The sequence below is a fragment of the Verticillium nonalfalfae genome (assembly GCF_003724135.2).
Source record: "Verticillium nonalfalfae strain VnAa140/NRRL 66861 chromosome Unknown scaffold_55, whole genome shotgun sequence".
Classification (NCBI taxonomy): domain Eukaryota; kingdom Fungi; phylum Ascomycota; class Sordariomycetes; order Glomerellales; family Plectosphaerellaceae; genus Verticillium; species Verticillium nonalfalfae.
Window position 1 is genome coordinate 89848 of NW_021167280.1, and position 25405 is coordinate 115252.

General features: G+C 57.9%; 7 protein-coding genes across 7 annotated transcripts; 3 read left to right on the top strand and 4 right to left on the bottom strand.

Annotated features, from left to right (window-relative positions):
• Positions 1-225: 225 nt before the first annotated feature.
• On the bottom strand, positions 226-2199 carry D7B24_007143 (uncharacterized protein; the record flags this gene model as incomplete). The annotated part of the gene is made up of 1 exon (XM_028641258.1): positions 226-2199. One exon carries the CDS (start codon positions 2197-2199, stop codon positions 226-228), a length of 1974 nt encoding a protein of 657 aa, XP_028494696.1.
• A 596-nt stretch (positions 2200-2795) lies between these two features.
• On the top strand, positions 2796-3720 carry D7B24_007144 (uncharacterized protein; the record flags this gene model as incomplete). Its single annotated transcript, XM_028641259.1, has 3 exons — positions 2796-2843; positions 2903-3155; positions 3215-3720. The coding sequence occupies 3 exons, from the start codon at positions 2796-2798 to the stop codon at positions 3718-3720; spliced, it is 807 nt and encodes a 268-aa protein (XP_028494697.1).
• A 47-nt stretch (positions 3721-3767) lies between these two features.
• On the bottom strand, positions 3768-6513 carry D7B24_007145 (uncharacterized protein; the record flags this gene model as incomplete). Its single annotated transcript, XM_028641260.1, has 9 exons — positions 3768-4408; positions 4470-4647; positions 4705-4880; positions 4934-5082; positions 5138-5262; positions 5316-6028; positions 6094-6170; positions 6228-6350; positions 6449-6513. The coding sequence occupies 9 exons, from the start codon at positions 6511-6513 to the stop codon at positions 3768-3770; spliced, it is 2247 nt and encodes a 748-aa protein (XP_028494698.1).
• Positions 6514-7240: 727 nt separating this feature from the next.
• D7B24_007146 (uncharacterized protein) lies at positions 7241-8286 on the top strand (the record flags this gene model as incomplete). The annotated part of the gene is made up of 2 exons (XM_028641261.1): positions 7241-7889; positions 8270-8286. 2 exons carry the CDS (start codon positions 7241-7243, stop codon positions 8284-8286), a joined length of 666 nt encoding a protein of 221 aa, XP_028494699.1.
• Positions 8287-10567: 2281 nt separating this feature from the next.
• Positions 10568-12418, bottom strand: D7B24_007147 (uncharacterized protein; the record flags this gene model as incomplete). Its single annotated transcript, XM_028641262.1, has 2 exons — positions 10568-10836; positions 10900-12418. 2 exons carry the CDS (start codon positions 12416-12418, stop codon positions 10568-10570), a joined length of 1788 nt encoding a protein of 595 aa, XP_028494700.1.
• Positions 12419-18705: 6287 nt separating this feature from the next.
• Positions 18706-20125, top strand: D7B24_007148 (uncharacterized protein; the record flags this gene model as incomplete). Its single annotated transcript, XM_028641263.1, has 3 exons — positions 18706-19344; positions 19397-19550; positions 19611-20125. 3 exons carry the CDS (start codon positions 18706-18708, stop codon positions 20123-20125), a joined length of 1308 nt encoding a protein of 435 aa, XP_028494701.1.
• Positions 20126-22053: 1928 nt separating this feature from the next.
• On the bottom strand, positions 22054-23638 carry FDFT1 (Farnesyl-diphosphate farnesyltransferase; the record flags this gene model as incomplete). The annotated part of the gene is made up of 4 exons (XM_028641264.1): positions 22054-22200; positions 22257-22418; positions 22473-23520; positions 23583-23638. 4 exons carry the CDS (start codon positions 23636-23638, stop codon positions 22054-22056), a joined length of 1413 nt encoding a protein of 470 aa, XP_028494702.1.
• Between the last annotated feature and the right edge of the window lie 1767 nt (positions 23639-25405).

Below are 25405 nucleotides of genomic sequence, written 5' to 3' on the forward strand. Positions count from 1 at the left end.
GTAGGCCGGTGCAGGTATCACTCGGCTTTCCATGGAGGAGTACGGCTGCCGGCTTGCGGAGCCCATCATAGCATCGGACGACTGTATCATTATTTCTTCTTCTTCTCGCCCCCCTCGAATTCGCCTTGCGAGCCCTGGTTGCTCGGCCGTCGTTCACACCGGAATTCTCGTGGCAAGATCGAGATGCCCATCACGATCTGCCGCACAAAAACGCCGGGCCCCCCGTTATGCAGCCGCCGTTCCTTGACTCTCCAACGAAAGGAGGACCGTAAACCCGTGCCGACCCTCGGGCGTGTGTGTCTCGGCCCCCCGATCCCCATCTCGGTAGAGCTGGGCCACCAGCGTACCCTTCCCATTGACTTCAATCCTCGCCGTCGTCAGCAGACCTCGGATGTTGACCGCCCTCTTCTGTATGCGACTGAAATGTCCCGCCAGGCTTTGTCGGAACCGTTGAAAGGCCAGGCCCTCAAGATCCATCCCATCGCAAGGGGCTTCAGGCGTGACGTCCATCAAGAAGAGATCCGGCGCCTCGGGCCCTGCATCCTCTCGTGACTTTTCAGGCAAAGCCCTCGCCGCATCTGAATCAACACCACTGTAGAATTGATGCGACCCATCCTCGAAACAAAACCGGCTGAACGCCATGGCAATCTTCCACCCTGCGCGGTCGCCGACGCCAGGCATGCCAATGACGCAGCTCAGCACAATCAGCTCGCGAGTGTTGCCCTCGCTGCCAACGCTGGCCCTCGGCACCAGCAGGCACTCGAGGTGCGTCAGCGGCTGGCACATGTCGTTGCCGCCCTGGATGGCGATGGTCTGCGCGGCCTTGTAGCTGTACTTGGCAGGGACCGGTATCGACGTGTCAAGGGCGTCAAAGTGGGAGCTCAAGTGGAATTCGTCGAGCAGCATGCCGTGCAGCATGACCTCGGCGTGGCCCGGGTCGAGGTGCAGCACGGCCTTGCGGCGTCCAGTGACATTCTTGCGCACGATGACCGTGTCGAGTTCCGCCCCTTCATGCACGTCTCCCGGCGTGCCATCAGACGCGTCCGAACCCCGCTCCGGCAGCGACTCGCGAACTTGACTCGGTGTCGCGATGCGCGTGAACAGTGTGTAGGGCCTCTCAAACGGCCCGTCCGGCAGATCCAGCAGCGCGAGCACGGCAAGGCGACGGTCGCCGAGGCGGCAGTTGAGCAGCAGCGTGTGCGTCGGCTGGCCGAACAGGAACGACGTCTCGGGGTGCGGCCGCGGCACGCTGACGAGGTCGAGCTTGAGGCCCATCTTGGTCATGGCCGAGGGCACGCCGCGCTCGTCGCCGGTGCGGGCGATGGCGCCGGCGAAGCGGAAGTCAAGCGGCGACTCGGCAAAGACGCTGCCGAGCGACCAGGCGCGCGGGTCGCCGGGCGCGACGGTCCACGCGAGCAGCGAGTGGTCGTCCGTCTCGCGCCAAATCTCCTCCTGCAGCCGCTGAAAGGCCCGCTTGCCCTCGCCGTAGAGCAGCGGCAGGTTGATGCCGAAGAGGCCCAGCAGGCAATAGGCCGTGTCCTCGACGCGCGTGCACGTTCGCCGCGACGCCCACGACATCTTGGTCGCGACGCTGGCATCCTCGAGGGGCAGGCTGTGCGTGAGGTAGGCACCGTCGATGCCCGTCGCGCCCGTCAGCGCGTCCGTGATCTTGCCGCTCGCCGCCTTGGACCGGCCCACGCCGATCGAGCCGATCGACACCCAGTTGGACGAGAAGAACTTGACGAGCGGCGGCGCCAAGAGCTCCTGCAGCGTCCAGCCCCGCGTGAACCAGCGACACTGCCGGAAGACGGTGTAGTCCACCTTTCTGACCTGGCCCGGTTCGACTGCCTTGACCGGCTGGTCCTGCGCCGGAAAATCCTCGAGGTAGGCGTAGCAAACCTGCGCGTCACGATACCACTGGTACATCGAGTTGATGGCCTCGCTGAGCTCGGCGCTGCTCGACTTGTCTATGCAGCACGTGTCGACCCAGACGTAGTCGATGCCCTTGACCGTCGCTTCCTGGCACGCCCACTGAATCTTGGGGAACCCTTTCTTCGGCTTGGCCCAGCCGGTGATGTTCTTGATGTCGTGGTAGGTCACCTCATCGTCGGCCCACGTGTGCGACAGGATCGCGTAGGGCGGCACGTCCCCGGCGAAGAATTCATGGAGCTCGTACGTCTTGGCGTATAGGAGGCGCATCGTGGGCGAGAGACGAGCCGCGTGCCCTCATAGTGGCCGCTAACGTGAGAGGTTTCCGTTCCCTCTGCATCATACATGCGGCTCTTGCGCGTTCATGTTTGCTGCTGGTGGGCGGGGTATTCTTCCGTGCCGCAATATGTGCTGGGGTCGTACAATTAGATTGGTCGCCGCGGGCCTTGTGGTGGGCATGGGGTTCAGCTGATGCAGGTCGAGGGACGTCGGTCCAGGGGTCGGTCATCAACAGACCTTCGACGCAAGAGGTTACACTCTCATGAGCCTCGTCCCGTCGTCTTTGCGACTTATTCCGACGAGAGCCAGCGACGTCAATTGTATCATCTGCTCGAGGTCTGATTAAAAGCGAATATGACGAAAAGAATGGGACTCGTCTTGGAGGCCCACCATCGGGGTGAGCGACCGAAGCCATCTCGGCATCCGTCCCCGACGCCAAAGATGCCGAATGGGTCCCAGAGTCAGAGTCATGTAAGACCACTGGCATTCTGACAATCAGCTTTACTTACACCTTCACCATTATCCTCGTTCTTTTGAGCAACAAGCCTTGTGGTCGCCCAGTTGTGTGTCTCGGACACGTCGCAATCATGTCCGCCTACCCAAATCGTCTCAATGAGCTCGCCGCCCAAGACAAGGTCTGCAAGGCACGTAACACTACATTTCTCCTCCTACGATCGACGTCTGATATGCTCAGGTCTTCGGCATTAAAGTCCTCACAGCCCTCGAGACCCCTCGCTTCGTCGCAAACGCCGGCTTCAACGGCATCTTCATCGATCTCGAGCACTCCACCCTGTCCCTCGGCACGGCCAGCGAGCTCTGCGTCACGTCCATGACAGCCGGCATCTCGCCCTTTGTGCGGGTGCCGGGCCATGTCGGGCGAGGTTTCGTGCAACGGGTTCTTGACGGCGGCGCCCAGGGTGTCATCTTTCCCCACGTCGACACTATCGGTATGCTACGGGCCCGCCTCGTTGAAGCGACTGCGCAGAGTATACTGATGCGAGAGCAGAGCAAGCCCAAGAAGCTGTCAGAGCGTGCAAGTTCCCTCCGCTCGGCAAGAGATCCATTACTGGCACGCTGCCGCACTTCGGCTACAAGTCTGCCTCTGTCGACAAGGTCATCGAGGTCGGTAACGCGTCGCTGTCTTCAGTGTTTGTCATGATTGAGAGCCCCGAAGCCGTGGACCGCATCGACGACATTGCCTCTGTCGAAGGCGTCGACGTCATCATGGTCGGCTCAAACGACCTGTCTATTGAGCTCGGCATTCCCGGAAAATGGGACAGTCCCGTCTTTGACGGTGCTATACGCAAGATTTCCCAGGCTGCGAAACGCCACGGACGACTTCTCGCCCTCGCCGGTATCTACGACCGCCCGGACATCATTCACAAGTGCATCCACGAGTACGGTATCCGGTGGATCGTGGTCCAGCACGACATGTCCATGATGGCCAAGTTTATGAGCGCAGCAGTCAAGGATGTTGTGGCGCTGGAAGAAACAAAGATACGAAAGGCGTAGACAGCGATACCCGCCCATTTGCTGGGGCCTTGAATGAAATGATGCCATTACGAAAGATTGAGATACCGCCCAAACACCTCCCAGTCCGTCATGTCCGCGCCCGTCAACGCGAAATCAGAATCTTGGTACAGCCAGGAGAAATCGCCATCATCGATCGTCGCGCCCTCAGTCGCCGCCACATGCTCCGACAACTGCGCCTCGCCGCTCGGCTGCTCATCCGATCCGAGGAACGCCTGGATGTCAAACATGTCCTCGAGCTGGGCAAACGGACTGACCGTGTCGTCCGTGAGCCCGGCCATGCCGATCGTCTGCGCCGCCCCGGAGAACTCGGAGGACGGCGGCGCCGTGCTGTACGGAGGCAGGTTCCCCTGGCGCAGGGACGTCAGCGTGGCGGCGACGTCGTCGACGCGGTTGACGGCGTCGGCTGCCTTGGTGCCGTCGCCCGGGATCGACCTGTTGTGCTCGTCGGGCTCAAAGGGCAGCGAGAGGTGCTCGCATATGCGCAGGATCTCGACCCTGCGTGATGCGGCGGCAGCGTTGCCGCACTCCCCCATGACGAGGAGCAGATGGCACGCGCTGTTGAGCCAGGTCGAGTTGGCTGTCCTGGCGTGCGTGTTCATGACGCTGTCGAGTATGACGCTGAAGGCTGCGGAGAAGATGGCGTCCAGGTCGAAGAAGCCGTACATCGCTGACGGGTTTGTTAGCGGGATGCCGACGTGGGCAGAGAGGGGGTTGGTCTGGTCACGCACCAAGGATGCCCTGGTTCTGCATGGCCGTCAGAATCATGAGGCTTCGACGAGCAGCGGCCAGGCACGGCTTGATGAGAGACTGCAGCAGGGGCTCGTCCAAGCCACTGCTCTGCGTCTGGTGGCCGATGACACCTTTTGCCGCTCTGAGCAGCAGCGGTCGCGCAGCGTACATCAAGGGCTGTGACGGCCAATGTCAGCCGCGTCCCTACGCAGACGTTTCATGCAGACTACTGACCTGGTAGAGCATCAAGTGTAGTGATGCTGCCGTTCTGGTCACTTTCAGAACAGGCGCCCCGAAGTCCAGCGAGAACTCGGAGGGCATGCTGCGGGCAATCTTGTGGAGGGATCGCATCACAGCCTGCACGCGGATCACGAACGCATCCTGTCGAATCATGTGGCAGCCATAGATTGCTGGGTTCCGTCAGCAGAATTTCCACAAAACGCATTCGGACAAGGTCGCATACTGGAGTAGATCTGGCCGCTGACGCGAGCCAGGCTGACATTGATGTTGATGGCATCAGGCGACTGGAAGCCGAATGACGGAAACGGCGCCTCGATCGTGATCGCGTCGTCCTCGATGCCCAAAGGGCTTTCTGTCGCTGCTGCTAGGCGTCTTCCGCGCCATCGTCAGTTCTTCCTTCGGACGTGTTTCGAGACGGATCATGTACCTGTCTTGCATGTAGATCGTCCACCAGAGTCTGTTCGACTTGACCCATTCCGACTGCAGCTGACGTCGCGTATGGGCCTTCTTATGCAGGCGGCAGGATATCGCCAGCCGCAACGCTGTGCTTGACTGCTGCGTGTTAGTTTGGGGGGCGCCATCTTCCGGTCTCGGGCGGTACTGACGTAGAAGTATGCGTCGTCTTTTCGGTCGAGGTTCTGCAGGTAGACAGCCGCCAGGCCGAGGATGCCCATGATCGGCGTGCTCGTTGCGCGCCAGGTCGACACGCTCGGCAGAGAGCCCATGGCAAAGTCAAAAAGCTCGATCCCGGGGTTCTTCTTCCGCTCTGTTGACTTGACTGCAAACTGGATGCCCACGGCAAGCACCAGAATGGTTTCGCAGAAGCGCAGGATCGAGTCCTGCTTCAGCTTGTCGGGATTCTCGTAGAGCTGGTCGACCTGGTCCAGCACGTCCCGAGGATCGAAGAACTGCTGCGAGACCCCGACAAAGGAGAGGAGCGTCTCGACGAGGAACGCGGCGTCTGATTCTGGCGGCAGCATGTCGAGGATCGTCCGGTGCGGGCGAGATGACGGGCGCCCCGGCTGGAGGGAGCCGCGTTCGTCGTGACTTGGGTGTGAGGGCAGGCTCGGGCGCGAGGCGAGCAGACTTCGCACATCGGTCCGCAGATCGTAGCTGGAGCTGATGGCATCCCCTGCGGGGTCGGCGGATGGTGTTGTGTGTGAGGCGCTGATAGGATAGCTCGATGTGCGGCCGTGGCGGTTGGGGTCGGTCCGGAAGCCATACGCAGGCGAGGGGGTCTCCGGTTGACGGGTGCCATCGTTGGTGACAGATACTGTGGACGATAAAACTACATGGCCTTCGCTTTCGGATCGTGCGACTAGATGATCGATGAGCATCGTGTCATGGTGAGGTGCGGGCACACCACGCGGGAAGGCTGCTCACCTCGTGCTACCTTGGCCGACGGCTGGCCGCTCTGTTGTTCGTACAATTGCAGACGATCTTCGAGATTCTGGATATCCCTACCCAAATCAGCAGCTGAACAAAGTGACATGCGCAGGAATCATGACAGCACTCACGAGACGGAAAACAACTTTCGTTTGCCGTGTCCTGGGAACTGGCATTCAAGGTTTCGCTTCGAGCAATACCGACACGGATAGCTCCCCGAGCACTTGACCTTCTTGCTCCGGCACGTATGGCACCTGGGATACGTCAATTACGTCCTCGCATGGCAGGGTAGCCCTCACGCAAAGCCAAGCCGAGTCTCGGGCCACGGGCGGGGGCATGGGGCCAAACTCACGCAGCGGCCGACCGGGCGACCTTGCCAGGCTGCGGCTCGGCCGATGCCGACTCTTCTCGCTCCATCTGCGCCGAGGGAAGCAATGATGGGCCGGGGCGGCGAGCCGAATCGCGGGGCCGAAGTGTGCTGTCGTTTCGCGTTCGGCGTCCGTCGCAGGATGCTCGCTAAGGCTGGTGGCCATGTTCGCCCAACTAAGCTGATTGCCCCGCGTCAGGGTCGTCAACCCTCGGCTCAAGTTCCGAAGCCGGCGGTAGGCGCATGACTCGCGCAGGCGGAGGCAGATCGTTCTTCGTCGGCTTTATCAAGACGATGGCTTCACTTCAGCTCAGCGGTCTCGCAATACCCAAAGTCGCTCCTTCGCGATCGTGAGGTGCCAATCTCGGCCTGAGCTAGTCAGCTGCTGAGGTTCGAGTCCAGTGCCTTGGTGAACTTGAATGGGAGCATCTGTGCACCAGGAGGCGATACTACAATCTCGCCACATATCCGGCTACAGCTCTCTTCATCAACCTAGCACCTCCTATGGTGAGGTGCCCCAATGACCGAGGAACTGCCTGTGAAAAGTCGTACTGTCCTGTGCCCATCTGAACGTCTTTTCCCATCATTGCGTGACGAATTGAATCCCACTTGCTGTTGGGTGGCGCAGCATACATTCTCATGCAGGTCATGCAGCCTTGCCAGGGGGGTCAGCGCCTAATGGCCTCTTAAGATATCTTCTTTCCGCCTCGATACCACCACATTCTCAACTTGAAATCATACCGCTCATCCCAAGGTCCAAACTCACAAATCACCAAGATGTGGCTTCTCAAAACCGATGACCTCACCCTCCACTGTTTCTTCGGCTCCATTCCGAAGTACTCCATCCTCTCACACACATGGGAAGCTGAGGAGATCACCCACCAGCAAATGCTGAACCCCACCGACGAGGTGCGGCGCAAAGCCGGCTACCAAAAGATCCAGGCGTGTGCTGCGGAGAGTCGAAAGCTGGGCTATTCCTATACCTGGATCGACACATGCTGCATCGACAAGTCCAGCAGCGCCGAGCTGTCCGAGGCCATCAATTCCATGTTTTCCTGGTATCGCGATTCAGAGCTATGCCTGGTCTACCTCCAAGACTATAAGCCTAGCCCAGGGTCGGCCTCGATGGACGACATAGGTCACTGCAGGTGGTTCACCCGGGGCTGGACTCTCCAGGAAGTCCTCGCGCCCGCAAATGTCGGTTTCTACACCGCAGATTGGACGGCCATGGGCACCAAGGAAGAGCACGCGCAAGTTCTTTCGGGGTTTCTCTCCATCGACCGGGATCACTTGATCGATGGCCTTTTCGGAGACATGAGCGTAGGGATAAAGATGAGTTGGGCTGCACACCGCCAAACGTCGAGGGTAGAAGACATGGCCTACTGCCTCATGGGCCTGTTCGATATCAACATGCCGCTTCTCTACGGTGAAGGGTCGAAAGCCTTCCTGCGGTTGCAAGAAGAAATCATGAAAGTTGACGATAGTCCATCAATTTTTTTTTGGAAGACATCAGACGATGAGCATCGTACTCTGAGAGGCCCTCTGGCCCGAAGCCCACGGGAGTTTTCACATGTATCCACACATCGCGCAGCATGGACCCGCATATCATCGTTGGAGACGCCCTTCGCCATGACGAACAAGGGCCTGCAGCTCCACGCACCCCTGGCTTCTATCGACAGACTGTATGACAAGTGCGTCTATGATAACAGGTTGAAAGCTGAACTCGGGAGCATTATAGCTCAAGATGGTGGCTTTTCCAAGACTCTTTACGTTGCGGCGCTCTCCACGACAACTGACTATCACCAGTTTGGCTTGCTCGTTAGACCTCTGGACGCCAGCTTGAAGTTGTTTGTCAGGGATTACACCCAAACAGTGCTAGAATTTGAAATGATGGCTTTTAAGGTAAAGGAACTGGTGGCCCTGGCGTTCGAAATGACGCAGTTCTATCTACTCCAAAATCCACGTCAAACACGATACCAGTCAGATCGGGTCGGAACGGCAACACAACTGCCAATCAGGAGACTAGATTTCCACCCGCACTGTTCAGTTAAGACCAGAGGGTCGCAAAGGTCGCAAAGGCCGCTCGAAACGCGCGTCGAAGACTATCTGAACGCAGAAGGACGCGTCACAAGCAAATATCCCGATCACAGCATTCACAGAGTGAAGTATTGCAGTACGCCGGACGAGCTCGGTTGGACTGGCTACTCGCTGATGTTGAGAGACGCAACAACCGACAAAGCGTGGGGCCCTCTCTGGGTATTGTGCCGCATCCGGCCTGCGTTCCTGCTGGACGATTCGACGGTCTCATGTTTGATTCTGACCGGGGCTGTCGCAAAAAGACTCTGCAGCTTAGAGGACCCCAAAGAGATTGACGATTTGCTTAGGGCAGAGCAACACGGCACTCTGTTGGAGGTGGAGAATTCTTCAGAACTCAAGGACCAGCCCTTCGTTTACAGGGATGGAGACGAAGACACTAAAATGTTAATCTTCTTGGGATGGGAGCAGGAGGGGCTGGACGGATGTCTTACGATATTGGCAGATTTTGTGGTGACGCTGTGAACCGTGTGTGGATACATCCCGGCATCTTCGTGGGTCTTCCAGCCAGCATCATGGGCCACTATCCGAAGATCAGCTAAACCATACTACGCAGAGTTGTTTTTGTCTATAATGTGGGCCTATGAGAAAAATTGGTAGGGAACTAATCATTGCACCTTTCATGCAAGCGGCGCCAGTGTGCATCGACAAGGCGCGCGAGAATAAATTGTTTAACGACTCATCAATGTCAGTGAACGTCTATCATGTAGCCGAGTCTGAATCCGGGCAAGGGGAGGCAAGATGAGCAAACTGTCTACTCCTATGGCACGAGTGTCAGTGCGTGGATTGGGACAGAGTGAAGAGGTCTCCCACACGTGGTCCGCAGGCAATACACAGGAGGACTAGGGTTGCAAAACATCTGGATTCTGGTCCTCCACAGCTGGGAGGGCCTTCCGCAGTCCTTATATACACGTTCTCGTAGCTCTTAGCCTCTATCCAGGCCGCTGTTCCTTGGCCCCGCGGGGGCCACCTGCAACGAAATACAAACTGGACGTAGGAATCAGCGGTGCATGCTTGATCAGGTTCGCAAGTGGATCTTGTCGTCTCGAACCATCATATACTGTCTATACAATCGTTGAGCAAATCAACGAGCACTGGCTGTTCAACAAGAGTCGGGATCAGGTTCAAGGAAGCGAGCCAAGCATCACGATCACCAGTCCAGGGAGCACCAAACTTCATGCAACGACAAGCGTCGACTTCCCACTCCGGTACGGCCAGTCTTCCGTTAGCCAACCTCACCAGTGTGTCACTCGCCCCGAACGCATCCATGACCCAAGCCAAAGCCTGCCCAAACACAAAAAAAACATGTCAAATGACTCTCGCTGTGGTATTATAGCCTACTCCTCGCGGGCCTCAGGTTCAAGGCTTCTTTCGACAAACAGATCAAAACCCCAGAGACCAACCCGCCAACGCGCCCGTGCCTCCGGTATCGTGTCAAACTCCCATGTCCCAAAAATTGCCCAGGTATAAAAACCGCCATCCCTCAAGAGATATCATAGTCGCCCGCTCCAACTCCCTTCCCGTCCGCCGCAGCAGTCAACCTCGCAAGACAGTTTGTTTTGTCCGTGGCTATTAATGGGCGCCAAAGTCTTGTAGGCCCGGATTTGCCGAGCGCACAACGCGTGGGAGGGGTTTGTTGGAATGGGGGGGGGGGGGGGGGACCGGTTTCAAACAATGCACCCAAATTCTCCAACCCATAATAACATCCGTGTAAACGCCTTGCCTCTTTTTTCAAGGGCACTTTCTTCCTTTTCATGCTCCTCAGATGCACCTCTCAAATCCTCTGTACTAAATGTGTTGTTTGGGTCCCACGTCGCTCGTGTGTGAAGGACGGGACCCGCCTCTGCAGCAGTAGAACACTCTTCGCCCAGGACTGCCTTTCATGTGACTGCCTTTCCCGAAGCTGTCTTTCCCGGGACTGCCTTTCATGGGACTGCCTTTCCCGAAGCTGTCTTTCCCGGGACTGCCTTTCATGGGACTGCCTTCCCCAGAATACTGTACCCGGGTATCTCACCCCGGGATGATGCTTGTCGCCAGCAGGTGATAGTTGTTGACCTTGAGCGACCGAAACTGCGACCGCTGGTAGTTGGCGCCAGACCCGCTGATCACCAGCCTCCCGTCCTTGTTGATGCCGATATCGCCAAAGGTCTCGCTGAGCTCCTCGTACGACGCGCGCGGCCGGGCATCCTTGAGCTCGGAGAGGATGCGTCCGCTCCAGATGCCGAGACAAGAGTCGCCGCGGAGGAGGAAGTAGGGGTTCAGGGGCGGCAGCAGGGAGTCTGCGCAGGTCAGCAAGAGCGTCACCTCGAATAACGCACGCAAGAGGATGAAGGGGAACGCACCTAGGTCTACGAAGCGGATCCGCAGGTAATCCACAGACCGAAGCTTCTGCAGCGCCCGAATACCCTGGGCAACAAGCAGCTCGAACGCGTCAATGAACCCTGTGTCCTGGATGCCGCTGCCCGACTCGTGAAACACGGGCACGGGTCGGCAGCAGTTCTTGACGGTGATGTCGATACTCTTCAGCCGCGTCGTGCGAGGGTCGGTCAGTTCGGCGAGGACGCGGAAGAAGGACTTGCAGATGCGGCCCGTGTAGGAAAAGTGCTCGAGCTGGGGCACGGCCTCGGCGAGCTTTGTGCAAAAGTGGACGCTCCGGCAGACCTTGACGTGGTGGGCCGGGTAGGTGACCTCGCGGCGGTAGTCGCTCTCGAGACAGAGGTGGAGGCTCTTGAGGTGGGCGGCGGGCAGATCAGGCAGGACGCGGGCCATGGAGAGATAGCTCTTGGACTTGGGCTTCGAGTAGGAGCCGTGCCACTCGGTGAGGTTGGGCAGGGACGAGAGGATCGACCTGAAATCCTCGTCGGTGCGCATGAGGTTCCACTGGCCCCTCGTGACGAGCGTGCGGACGGATTCGAGGATCGGCAGGGCCCAGTCGTTGGGGCCAGCCCAGGAGGAATGCTGCACCATGGGCGCCTTCTTCCGCTCCCCGCCCTCGAGCGTCAGGATCATGACGAACGGCAGCGTCTCGGCCACGAAGAGGAGGGCCTCCTCGAGAGTGCAGTTGTTGGCCGGTAGCGTGTACGTCGCGTTGGTGAGGCCGTCGGACGTCACAGTCGGTAGAGCCAGGGCGGAACTCAACGCGAGCGGGCCGTACTTTGGCTGGAAGACGGGGAACCACAGCTCAATGTGCTTGACGTAGTAACGCAGCTCATCGTGGGCGGCAAAGAAGGTCACGGCGGCGTGGACCGAGTCGATGGTCGCCTTGAGCTTCAAGTGTCGGAACAGCCTCTGCTGGATCAGGATCCTCCATGTGTGATTGATCAGCGCCAGCTCGGACAGCTCTCTCCTACGCGAATGTCGCAGCGCCGTGTTCCAGCTCTTGGTGACGCTCTGCATGTCGACGGAGCTTTTCGACTTTGTCGACACGCGGTAGCCAAAGAGGTGGTCGAGGATCATCTCGTGCACCTCGGAGGGCAGATCGAGCAGGCTCAGCTTCATCTCGGGCACCGTCTCAAAGTGTTCCGAGTACGGCGTCGTCGTGAAGCCGGCGTCGTGCTCGAAATCCAGCATGTCCTCGTCGCCCGACAGATAGTGGTAGTTGGCATGCCGCGGTTCGGAGTGGGGAAACGGCGTGCTGCTGGGCCGCGTCGGCGGGACAAAGTCGGAGCCCTTGGTCTGGTCGAGGGGCGGGCTGGAGGAGCCGGGAGAGACGGGATTCGAGGCAATGTTGAGAACGGTGTTGCCGATGATCGAGGCAGCCATGATGTGTGTCAGCTCCTCCTCGGCGGCCCTGCCCTCGCATCCGTCTCGCAGGGCTCGGTCGGGGCCGGTGTGCCGACTGTCTGCAGGCCTGGCAGACATGTCGCTGCTGGGATCGGCGCAATCGCCGGTGCGCGTTTATCGGCGGTTATCGAGAGGTGTGCGGTTGGTTGAACGTATGATGATGATGACGACGAACGCTTTCGCTACGGTGGATGTCGTATGCGTCAAGTTTGCCGTCTTTGCGGTGGTGGGCGATGTCGTCGGTGGTTGGATGGTGGTTGGATTCTCTCGCTGAATTGGAAGCACCACCAAGGTGATGTGACACCTGACGACCTTGATGGTTTGCTCAAACAGAAGAAGATGGCAAAACGGGTGGGAATATTCCGAAGCGACGAACACGAGAATTGGAAGCAGAAGAAGAAAAAAAAAATTGCTATGAAAGGAATGGAGAGACCGTGGCGTGCGGTAGGCGGGGGGAAATGAGATGTCAATAGTCGAACGTCCCCTTTGGATGGGTTGAGATTGGGAGGGATGAGCCACTTTACGCGGTCTCGGCGGATGGTCGCGTGCGCAATGAAGAAGCCACGCGCACAGTCGGTTCTAATGATGTCGTCGTTGTCTGCGGTTTCGTTTTCGGCGATGATCGAGAGCAGAGGAGGTAGCAATGTCGGGCGGCCAAGGCAAGGTGGACTGCACAGCAGCAGAGGGGTGGGTGGAAAGGAAAGATCACGAGATGAGGCAGGACCAGCGTGTGTGACGGAGGATCGGAGGTTTAGGAGACGAAAGTAGAGTCAAAGTAGAGTCAAAGGGTATTGGGTATCAAATTTGGACGGACTAGGTAAGGTATGGTGCCACGCTGTCGGGCAGCCGAGTTGGTAGTAGAAAATGGGGGAGAGGAGGGGAGGGGGGGTATCAAGGCAAGGCGCACATACACCTACACAAAGGGAGATGAGGCATGGAATGATGAATTTGGTTCATCGGAGGGGGGGGGGAGGAGCAAACCCAACTGACATGACATGACCAGTGTGAGTTTGGTCCATTTTCAGTTGATGAGTACCAGTGACAGACTGATGAGACCCGTGGACCCCCCAAAAAGGATGGCGGGGCAGTTCGTGTTGGCTGTACTCAGTACTTGGTAAATTAATTGGGCAGGGGGGTGGAGGGGGGGCTCGAGTGCTGCGTTGCAAGCATGGCCGGCGATCACCTCATGCAATGTGCACCGCCACGCACCGCCACTGCTTACCTTATCAGATCATACATGCACTTTGGCATTGGGAGGCTTGTCTCGGGAAGAGGTGTCTCTTCTATCTTGGTCCTACTCTATTCCGTCGATCAAATTCTTGTCAAACATTGGTCATGTGGACATATTTCACTACATTCAGTCATCCTTCAACCTCATCGTGACTCGGCCCGCAGAGACCATCCAAGCCTTGTTGCCCATGGAGCCGATCCAGTCAGTCTGACGACCCAGCCAGGATGACCTGGATGGTGCCTCCGTGTTTTGCTTTCCCACGAGGCACAGGCGTCAAACTTCCAGCCGCAGCCACAGCGTACGTAGCATCAAGCTCAATCGGCGACAACCATGTGCAGCCGCAAAGTGTACCCAGGCAACCCTTTGACGCCAGCCTCTCTCAGTTCAGCCTTGTCAAGGTGCACACAGAGGCAGCCACCAGTAGAGGAGGCCATACCAGGACCCGTGTGCTCGGGACCCGATCATCGTGCCATGGGCGATCGTGTGATGGCGATATACATGCAGCTGGAGCACGGTTCGAGCAGATCACGCAGGCTGTCGATCCAGCCATTTATCCCTTTCACAATAAAGGCACAACCTCTACATAACACAGGCACATAACCCATCGTACCGTCGTCTCGCGTCAGATGGGCAACCCCCCCTGAGACGAGAGAAGCGGCGTCGTGTCGTGAGGCTCGAAACACGCCGTTTCACCAGAGCCTGGCCCACACTGCATCCAGAGGCACGTTGGCCTGCGCGCACTGGAACTGGGCGATTAGCCGCCCGCCGCCCCAACACGGCCCTGCACCGCCAGATCCACGCAAGCAAAGGCCAGCCAGCCCTCGGTGAATTGTCCTGCCGCTCTACCAATGTACCTACCTACCTTATGTGAAGCAGTAATACGCACTCCGCTACTGCCCTCTCTCTCCCCCCCTCTCATACAATACACACACATACCAACGCTCAGGTGTGGCGGTTTGAAGCACGAGCGGCCCACGAGCTTCCGTGTTCAGACAAGAGCAGGCTGCTGCAGCGGTTGGTCGTCAGGGCAGAGACGGGACGGGGCACAGATGCACATCCACGGCTGGCGGGGGCGCTCGACGAGAGGACTGTGATGGCGCAGGGCTAAACGCGAGAGACCTCAGCGGTGGCCACGGGCTCGTCTCTTCCGAACAACGACAGGGCTGCGACGACCAGATGCCAAGACGACGCTCGTCGCAGCCGGAGATGGATCGTGGTGCAGCAGAGGCGTACGGTTCATGATTTGATGGTCGATCATCGGGAGGGACGTGAGGTGAAATCGAGGGTTCACGGGCAAGCGCGAATGAGGGCCCGAGACATCATGGCCAAAAAGCAACAAATCTTGAAAGCAGATTGCCAGATCGTTGTCGTGCAGCTAGGGGAGAAAGGGGGGGGGGGCGAATGGGGATTCATAAATGGAAGATGGATGACGGTCCAGCCGCCTCGGATCGACACTCGCCCATCATGCGGTCCAACGCGGCTCGGCCGCATGATTGATGGACGACAGTTTGGAGGCCATGCTTCGCCGGCACATCCCATCCGCACGTCAATGCCGAGGTGGAGAGGTTGGCCGCCCGGAAGAAGGGGAAGAAGGGAGGGGCGGGATCGTCAGGGCACACACATTGAGCCTCATATCCATCCAAAGTTCGCTCCTGCCCCATTAGACTCAAGCCCATCGAGCGCCAGTGGTTCGGTGCACCCGTCTCGTCTCATCTGGTGTCGCGGCTGGCGCACGTTGACGGATGCGTAGGGGTGCTGGTTGGGGCCCGCTCATCTTTCGAGTCTGGGGGATATGCTCACCTGATCTGGTGGCGGTGTTGCTACGCCGCTTGGGCGCCCTCCAATTTCCAAGGAGGGGCAACAACGTCTTGTTTCCACTGCGTTGAGTTGTGAACTGCACCATACGCTTTGTTGCGGCCTGCATTTTGATAGTCACCTGCCGTCTTTGGCATATCATCGTTGAAGAAGCAAAATACAGCCCATGGGTTGTTAGTCACATAGACAGGGTGGTTCGGGTACCAAGCTGTGATCCAACCCTGTTGCTGAGGGTTGAGCTTCCCCTGCCAGTCCTCGGCGGGAAGTACCGAAGGAAGTCCCAAGGACGTACCCTTGGAGATATCGATATGACCTGGTCGCGTCGTTTCACTCAGGTGCCGTCTCAACGGGCGACCCATCGGCAGCAGAGGTGCTATTCGTCCGTCCCTCGAGCTGAGGCTCACGAACAGTGCCATCAAGGGACAAGGCTCTCCCAGCCGTTGCGGTATGGATATAGGACGGGCAAGCCTACTGCCGCCGCCGTCAGAGAAGAGATGAGGCATGCTGCGATGCGCTGAGGCTCAGGGAACAGCCAGGCTTCTCTCGAACAGGCTACTGAACGACGAGCTGCACAGGGTTCTCAGATTGCAACTTTGACTCGGGCCAAATACCGTGCTTGGCAGTGATTGAGCCTCTAGCATGCACGCCATGTCAGCGGCTTGACACGAGGGAAGCGGGGAGCGGTCTTCTCCTGCCTGTCGGACGAGTGACATTGCACGACATCTGGGCCCTATGCAATCACTTTTCGTCTGGGCCGGAGAACAGGCGGCCCCTCTCCCCCCGCTATTTCCTGAGCGGCTACGGCATCTGACGTGGCTTGGCTTCTGCGAGCGAGCTTGGCTGCAATCTTGCGGACGAGACTCTTTTCTTTGCGCCTTACGGTCGGAATCTTGACAAAGCTGGATACTGCAACCGGGTTTTCCAAACTTGGTCCAATGCTGGGGGATACGCGACGGGAGGCTGGCAGATCATGGAACGTGTGGGTTGGATGCGACGAAGCGACGGCGATCATTCAGTGTGGGAGGGGCGGGCTCCCTCCAGGCGCGCGTGCAAGCGTTTGGTTCACAAATAACCTTGCTTCAGGGGACTCAATGGAAAGTTCCACGGGCAGCAGGTAGTGGCGGCAGGACATATGTATTTGAACTGTTCGTGTCATCTGGATGACTGGAGATACTTCGCATGCGAAGCCATCCAGACTTGTTGGTGCTGTTGCTGTGAAGCTCATGACTGCAGATGACATGATATGACGGCAGGCAGGCATTGCTCATTCCCCAAAGCTCGGATTGGAAGATGCAGCTAGAGAAGAGCTGCTGCACATGGGGGGCGTGGGCGGTATCAGATAAAGAGATTGGACCTAACGGCTTTGAGCCCAAGCTGGACAAAGAAGTAAGAGGCTTGTCGTGACAGGCCGGGGGGGGATCAAGGTAACAAGGGGAACAAAGCAGGCAGTGGACGGTTCGTATCGGCAGGGCGAGATTTGAGTGTGTCTGCGGCTGCAAAGGGCCAGAAAGAAGGAGAGAGTGCAGCGTCCTGACACACTGCTGGTGCTGGTGCTGCTCGCTTGGCTGGAGAGTGGGCTCCTGGCGTGTGCCTTGCATTTCGGGGATTATCCCAAAGGGCCAGAAGCGCCGCCGCAAGGAGTCGTCACCAGGACCGGGGTCAGAGGCTGTGGCTCCAAGGGGAAGAAGGTTGGCGAAGGTAGCATAGTGGCATATTGTTGTTATTGTGACTGCTCGGCTCTTGGTCAGTGACTCCCGATTGAGTCGATGATTGATTCAGACGCGGGTAGGCAAGGCTGAAGCTCTGAAGCCTCGTTGGTCCACGTGAAGGCGACACAATCTGGTACAAGAGATTTGCAGCGTGACGGAACGAGCATCGACAGCCAACGAGGAGGAGGCCACAGGCGCCCGGCCGGGGCGCTCTGAACCAGAATTTTGCTGTGACCTGCCCTGGCTGGCCCGGCCAGGGGGAAGGGGAGAGTGAGAGAAAGAAGAAAGACCCCTGCACTGGTCTGTTTGAGATTAGGGGCCGTCGCTGCTCGAAACCGGAGCCAGTGGTCGGATCGACGGCCGGGGTGTGTGCGTTTGACTTGGCAGACCAATGGCGGGGGGGCATCTGCCTTGTTCCTGCAGTGGTTGAGGGGAGTGGATCCGTCCCGCCATGCGCTGTCTGCTCTGATGCCCGCTACCCTAGCGTCGAGGGCCCCTAACGTCCCTCAACGTGCCCCTAACATCCCCTGAAGGCTCTTTCCTGCTCCCTGAGGGCTCTTCCCAGTTCCCTGGAGGCTCCTGCCGTCCCCTGTAGAATCCACTTGGGGCCTCGTGCAAGTTCGATCTCCAGCATCGACAAGCCGACATTAGCATGACCCAACACCAAGCATCCATCCATCACCAAGCATCCATCACCCAGCACCCCATCAACACAGGCAGCGATGCACAACCCTGCCATAATGACTGGCTCTAGCCACCCCGGTCCCTCTCTGGTCTGGAACAATGGACCACTCTACCCCATTCACGGTATTCAACGCCCTTCTTCAACGCACTAAACCTATTGTCGACGACTGCCCACATTGGGAACACACACGACGGACCACCCCCTGGCCTGCAGCTTCTTGTCCAACCCTCCAACAGTCAAAAGCCTCTGGCTTCGTCGTCTCGTCTCGTCTTCCTCCCCTCTTTCCTCTTGCTTCCATTCGTCGTCCACTTCTCGAACTCACCGCAGTCTACTATCCTTTTCGTGTCTTATTTTCTTCTTCTTCTTCTTCGTCTTCGACAGCTTCCCTTTCGGATTCACTCTCCTTCGGAACCTCAAGACACCCCTTTTATTTTCGTTTGCAACGGACAACGAGCAGTCACGGTCATCGATCAAACCCACGGACATATCCGATCAGATCTGATCCCCCGGCCCCCCGCCCACCTATCCTGTATTCCATTCATAGACCTGCTACGGCCGTCCCATCTTCTGAGTCGCTCTCTGACTTTCTGGAACACGTTCCATTCGGTGTCCTTGCTCTCCATCACCCCCTTTGACCCCACGTCTCGTCTCGTTTGGGCCTTTGGTCTCTTTCCGTTTCGACAACACACTCACTTCCACGCTCGTCACTCTTTATAGACCTGTGGTCTCGTTGCAACATCTCTTGTTCATACATTCTTTCCCTCTCTTCGTCGACGAGCTAGCCTCCGATCAAACCTTCACTGTATCCTTGTTGTTGTTGTACTCGTCGCAGGCTTCGATCCGGTCCTTCAGCTCAACCACCTCACCTTAACCTCCACCTCCACCTCACGACAACACCCGTCAGTCTTCTCGTACCACCGCAACAATGGCTCCCATCAGCAAGGTCCTCTCTTCCCTCCTTCTCCCCCTCTCCGCCATGGCGGCCGCCATCCCCGGCATCCCCGTCGCCCCCCAGGAGGTCCCCGCCGGCGCCATCACCGGAGCCGCCGACTTCCTCGCCAAGGGCTTCTCCGCCATGCTCAACTCGGAGTCTACCGAGCGTGTCTCCAACAGCTACATCGTCGTCTACAACAACACCTTTGACGATGACACAATCAACTTCCGCCAGACCGAGGTCATGAACCACATCAAGCGCCGCAACATCGGCAAGCGTGGCCTTGACGGCCGCCAGCTGAGCACCGAGGTCCACGCCCTCGCCATGAACGGCTGGCGTGCCATGACCCTCGAGTCCGACGACGACATGATCCTTGAAATCATGAACGAGCCCGAGGTCGCCTGGGTCGAGGCCAACGCCCGCGTCAAGCTCTCCGCGTCGGTCGCCCAGATGAACGCGCCCCCCGGACTCAACCGCCTGTCCAACGCTCAGCCCGGCAACGGCAACTACGTCTTTGACACGACCGGCGGCGAGGGTGTCACCGTCTACGTCGTCGATACGGGCATCCGCACCGACCACTCGGAGTTCCAGGGCCGTGCCACCTTTGGCGTCAACACTGTCGACAACGTTGTGAGTATATATCGTCTTGATCGTCAGAGGAAAACGTACTGATGAGTCTCAGGATAACGACCAGAACGGTCACGGCAGCCACGTCGCTGGTACCATTTGCGGCCAGACCTTCGGTGTCGCCAAGTCTGCCAATGTTGTCGCCGTCAAGGTTCTCGACGGCACTGGTGCCGGCTCCAACGCCGGTGTTCTCGACGGCCTGCAATTCAGTACGTTCCCTGCCTCTGTCCTCTCCCCCAGATAGCATACACCAGGCGCTGACCAAACAGTCATCAACGACGTCCAGCAGAAGAACCTCCGCGGCAAGGCCGTCATGAACATGTCTCTCGGCGGCCCTCAGTCGGCGGCCGTGAACCGCGCTGTGCAGGCCCTCTTCGACGCCGGTGTCGTCCCCGTCGTGGCTGCCGGTAACGAGAACCAGGACGCTGCCAACACGTCGCCTGCCTCAGCGCCCCAGGCCATCACGGTCGGTGCTATTGACGCCTCCAACGACCAGAAGGCCTCTTTCTCCAACTTTGGCGCCGATGTCGACATCTTCGCCCCCGGCGTCGACGTCCTCTCTGTCGGCATCACATCCAACACGGCCACCGACACCCTGTCCGGCACCTCCATGGCCTCGCCCCACGTCGCCGGCCTCGCCGCCTACCTGATCGCTCTCGAGAACATCAACACCCCCGAGGCCGTCGCCTCACGTCTCACCGAGCTCGCCACCGCCTCGGGCGCTCAGGTCCGCGGAAACACCCCCGGTACCACCAACCTCATTGCCAACAACGGCCAGCTCTAGTGTCGCCGAGCCGGCTGCGCTGCTTTGAGGGAGGGGTTGCCCTGGCGGGACGAGCTGGGGTACGGGCCGTAGGCCGTTGTCTTGGCGTATCCTTTTGAGTCTTGGTTTTCATACATTTTAGAAAGCGCGGCGTATTGACAATATCACCATGACTAATCTAAGAAGATGAATGCTTTTTCCAGAAGCCTGACGTCGGACAAAAGACTTGACCAGAAAACCAAAAATTATATCTGCATTTTATCTTGACCTGTATCTAATTGACAAGACTATTTTCACTTTATGATTTTTCCTTCTCTACTCTCATCAATCGAGTCATCGTCACGGGTTCATGGAAAGTGGGATTGGACATGAGCGGGCGGTAGGAAACGACGAAGAAAAACCAATATAGTTGCGTTGCATAGCGAAAATAGACGAACATGACTGAATCGACTATTCCACACCGTTGTTCGCTCGGACTGTGGTCTCGAAATGCGTGAACCGACATGCTATGCTGCATGCTGGCTGACTCTTGCCTACCAAACAAGCTCAACGGACCGGCAATACAAGAATGGGCTGACTTGCTGTTCCAGTCTGACCACGAGAACGGGACCACGACTCTTAACCATTATGCAAAGCTCGTTTCCTAGCAAGAGCGCTTCCCCGCCAAACTGATGAACAGACAGACTGACAAATGTACATACTACGCCCATCATTTCTGTCCCCCGCCCCGGTCGCGAAACCCGCCCGCATTGCAAATCACTCTATTTCGAGCCTCGCCCCCCCCCTCTCCATCCTCATGATCGACGCATGGCTCCAGGGTGAAGAGCAAAAGAAGGGAACTGGGCAGGCAAACCACAAAAGGAAAAAAAAAAAAAACACTCCGTAAACAAACAACCGATCACCAGAGATCCGCGTCTCAGATCCATCTCGTGCACCTTCATGCTTAAAACGCCTCGCTCCCAGGGGGCCCTGCGGCAAAGCCCTTGTCGTGGTCGGCAGAAAGAGGAAGAAAGGGGGAGGGGGAGGCATGCGTTGCCGTTTCGCCCGCTGCCATACGCCCCCGATGCAACGCCGAGGCCGAGACGTCCTGCGTCTCAGGCGCGGCGCCGCCGTGCGCAAGGGGGCCCGCCGCGCTTCGGCTGCCTGAGCCTGGCTTGTCAGCGGCATACACGGTACCATCGCTGGAACGAGGTCACGAGACGAGCGAGGCCAGCCTTGGCCTGCGTGACATGAGGAAAAGCGATCGAGTGTAGTGAAGGCGAGGATATAGTAGAGTTTGGGGCTTACATGGCGTCGATTGGCAATCTATCAAACTAATCCCAAGTTCCGGCAACATGGTCAGTCCCCTTTTCCCCCAATCTACGATACGGTCTCATCCTGCATGCACCACGCGAGTCAATTGCACTGCACTGCATCAGAGATATGTTTGCAAGCCGGAGCAAAAGGGCGGATTTCCATCGAGATAAAGATCCGCCCGCCCCGTACTCGCCCTGAAGAGGACGAGGTCTTTGCCGGTGGGGTTTACTATCAGCACTTCTTCGGCGCAACCACAGTCATGGCCACCCGGAGGTGGGACTGGATTGTAATTTGACATCCGTGCTACGGCCGCAGCCTTGTTCTTGTTTCTCACCGTCCTCACATTCCGTCTCGCTCTCGCGAGATTGAATACCCGGTCACTGTCACGGCGGGGTGTACTGAGACAAAAAGGGAGGCTTGGTCAGGGTGGTCCGCGACATCGCGGGGTCGAGAACAAGCCACCACGCAATGCTGTGGCGGGGGTGGTATTAAATACGTAAGTCAGGCAGTCCAGTCCAGTTCGTCTCTGCCTTTTCGGGGTAGGTGTGTGACATGAGTTCATCGCAGCAAAAAAAGGGGGCAGCAAACCGTCAACGCCGTCATATGTACCATGTCGAAGAACAGAAGCGCAAATTGTGTTGTTCCCTGCCACGTTACAGCTCGGGATGCTCGATCGAAGGCACTGCCGAGGGAACGGCCTCGCCGCCGGTAGGCCAGCTGTACGTCTCGTTTTGTGACGAGCCGAAGAGTCCAGACCAGAGACCATCGAAGCGTGCGCCGAAGAACCACGCCGTGCCAATCTGTGTAATTATTAGTCGAGAGTACTGGACAGGCGAGGGAACATTTGTCGACATACCATGAGACCAGAGACAAAGAGGAGCGTCAGCAGCGTGATGCCGAGAAGAACGGCTGCCTCGCCAGGGTCCATGCTGGGATCCTTGGCGTCCTTCTTCTTCTGCTCCACGTTGAGCTTGTCAGGGTCTTGCCTCGGGTACAGAGTGTCGATGAACTGCTCGATCTGGCAAATCTGTTAACAGGGAGATCCTGGCTGGGTAGGGCAGCAGACACATACCTTGGCGCACTGCACACTGATGGGGACATAGTTGGGGTCGCGGGGGTCGTTCTTCTTGTGTATCCTCCGGACGTAACGCTTGAAGATGTCGCACACGACAAACAGGTTCTGCGTCGACTCAATCATGAGCTGGCAAGCATCACCCTTGGAGATCTTGAGGTGGCTGTCGAAGAGGCGGGGGTTGCGGAAGACAAGCTCGAGACTGGCAATGGCCATGCTCTGGGGAATGGCGACAAAGTTGAAGCAGCTCTGGTCGCGCATGCCGGCCATGTAGAACAGGCAGTCCTCGGCGTGCTTGAGCGCATTGAGAACCATCTCGGAGCTGCACTGCATTGCCTTTTCGCGGTTCTCGGGCTTGAAGAGATCCTCCCACGTGTCGACGTGCTTGCTCCAGATCTCCTTGGGCCAGAAGCTGCGGTTGTCCTCGAAGTCTTCGTGGACATCACGGATGATGTTGGTCTTCTGCAGAAACTGACCCATCGACTCGGTCAGCTCCGGCCTCTCCTCGAGGCGGGGGTTTGCAAGGTTGCCCCGGACGAAGAGCTTGGTGAGGCCCTCGCCAACAAGACCGGCAACGTAGTGGCAGTACAGCTCGTACTCGGTGATCTTCTCGACGCCGAAGGGGGCGTTGATGTAGTCGGCCATGCCGTTGCCCATCTTGATGGTGATGTCCTTGATGACATCGTAGTAGACGGGCTTGAGCTTCTTGAGCTCGGTGATCACGACATCGAAGTGGACCAGGAGCTCGCGGTCCTTTTCGTTGGGGCCGCTCTCGGTGAACGTCCAGCCATCCGTCTCCATGCACTCATCGAATTTCCTCAGAAGCGGCACCTTCTTCTCGACAGAGAGCGTCATGTCATCCTCAATCGTGTCGAGACCGCGGAGGCAGAGATAGAACAGGCAGACAGGGACGAGGAGCTCCGGGTTGAGCTCCTGAATGACGGACGAAAAGCTACGGCTCGTCAAGTCGAGCAGCTCGAAGCACTTTCGCAGTTCGGGGCTCTCCTTCTCGGGCGTTCGCCTGTGAACGGGATCGTGCCACATCTTCCTGTGGAAATAGTCAGAACGAGTCGAGCACGTGGGCACAGAGAGGGCAGGGGGACGCCGTACCATTGGATGATGGACCGCAATTGGTTTGGGTGGAAAGCGTAGTAGAGGGCACCCATCTTGACGGATATGCCGGCGACAGCGGCAACGAGTGCGGGGAAGAGAAGTCGGCGTGGAAGAACGCGTCGAGGTTGGGGACGCTGTGAGAAGGGAAAGAGAAGAAAGTAGAGTATTCCTCTGCGAGACGCGACTCGGATGGGGTATCAAAATTCGTTCCAAGTGTGGTCTCGTGAAGGGGAGGAAGGGAACGTTTATATGTTGGCCGCAATCAAGTGGACAACTTTCGCTCATGTAATCGCCGAGAGTGGTGAAGGAGGTTGCGGCGGCGGCGGAGGAGGTGGTGGTGTTGGAAGGGGGGAGGAGATGTGAGGAGGTGGCAGGTTACAGGAGAACACCCAAGATGGATGGATGGAAGAATTCACCACCATTTGGGGCTTGGGGAGATTGAGGAGAAGGGGGCAGAAGCGTTTCTCCACCGGGCTTTCTTCACTTGCTCCAGGCACCCCCCACGGCCTCTGGGGGTGTTCGTGGGTAGTGGGTAGAGCAAGTTGCCCTGGCCGAAATGGCGGGACCCTTCGACAAGAAAGGGCACGATGACTGGCTGGTGCCTCCTTGAATCTGGAGAAAGGTATGTGAGGTAGGTAGTCAGCATGCTATTACGACGCCCCGTGTGGCCGCACACTGATGCTGAGAGGGGCGTGAATCTCCCAAGCGAGCCAATTGGCCACTATGATTGCTTGGCCCAGCTCCAGAGCACTGCACACTGGACCACGCTACACTTGGTGCTTGCCAGTGACAGGTGCCTGCCACACACAAACCGCGTGCGACTTTACACCGACCGCCCGAAAGCCCAGCCAGTAAGCGCGGTGCCGAGTCGGCGTTCCGTGGGGGCCTTGGAATGGCTCAGTATTGATCAAGCAACAGTTGCCGACGCGGTGCCGATGGATGAGACCGGTCTTGAAGGACATGGCTGACGGCGCCACCGAAGGGCGGCCCGAATGAAGTGCAAATCGTCTTTTAAGCTGATTGCGCCTCGGTTTGCAGGCTTGAACCCTTCACATTTCTGACATCGGCTTGTCTCTGTGTTCGTCGCGCCACCAGACGAGTACAAGATTGCGTGGTTCATATCGTGACCATCCAAACACGCTGTCTGCTCCAGCCGGCATTGTGTACTATGAACTTCGACACCACAGGCTAGTCTTTGCGAATATAGTGTCCGCGTGCCCTATGTGATTCATACTTCATCAACTAATGCATCAAATATTTTTCGTCAACTCACCCATTGCTTCTCTCCATGCCAGCAGCCACCAGAACAATCTCGAGCGCAGAAGCCTGTACGATCTGTCTCAGCTTCGGCAAAGTCTCCTTCATCAGGCCACGTGAGCAACTCGCATCTCTCGACCATGATCATCTGAGGCTGTTTGGCGGGCTTCATTAATGTACATTGACAGTGATCCAAGCGACTGCGCCCACGCACCTCACCCCGATAAGCCAGTCGACAGGCGGATGCTGGTCAGCCAACCCCTCGAAGTACCATGTAGGTATTGTTGCACTCGAGCGGTTCTGATCAAGTCGGCGCACACGGGCCCAAGAGGTATGACTCGGCTGTACCCCAAACGGCCGCAGTGGTGGTTGGTTTCGAAATGGCGGCTCATTCTCAAAGGTTACGCTCGACCCCGCAAGCTCACCGCCGCGTGGCCGTTGAGACGCGTTGCCATACATACGACATTGGGAAAGCTAGATAGGGCAGGCAAAGATGATTCCATGGAGACGATACTTCCTCGATCAATGTGATTCCTCCCAATACATTTGGCATACCTCCATGA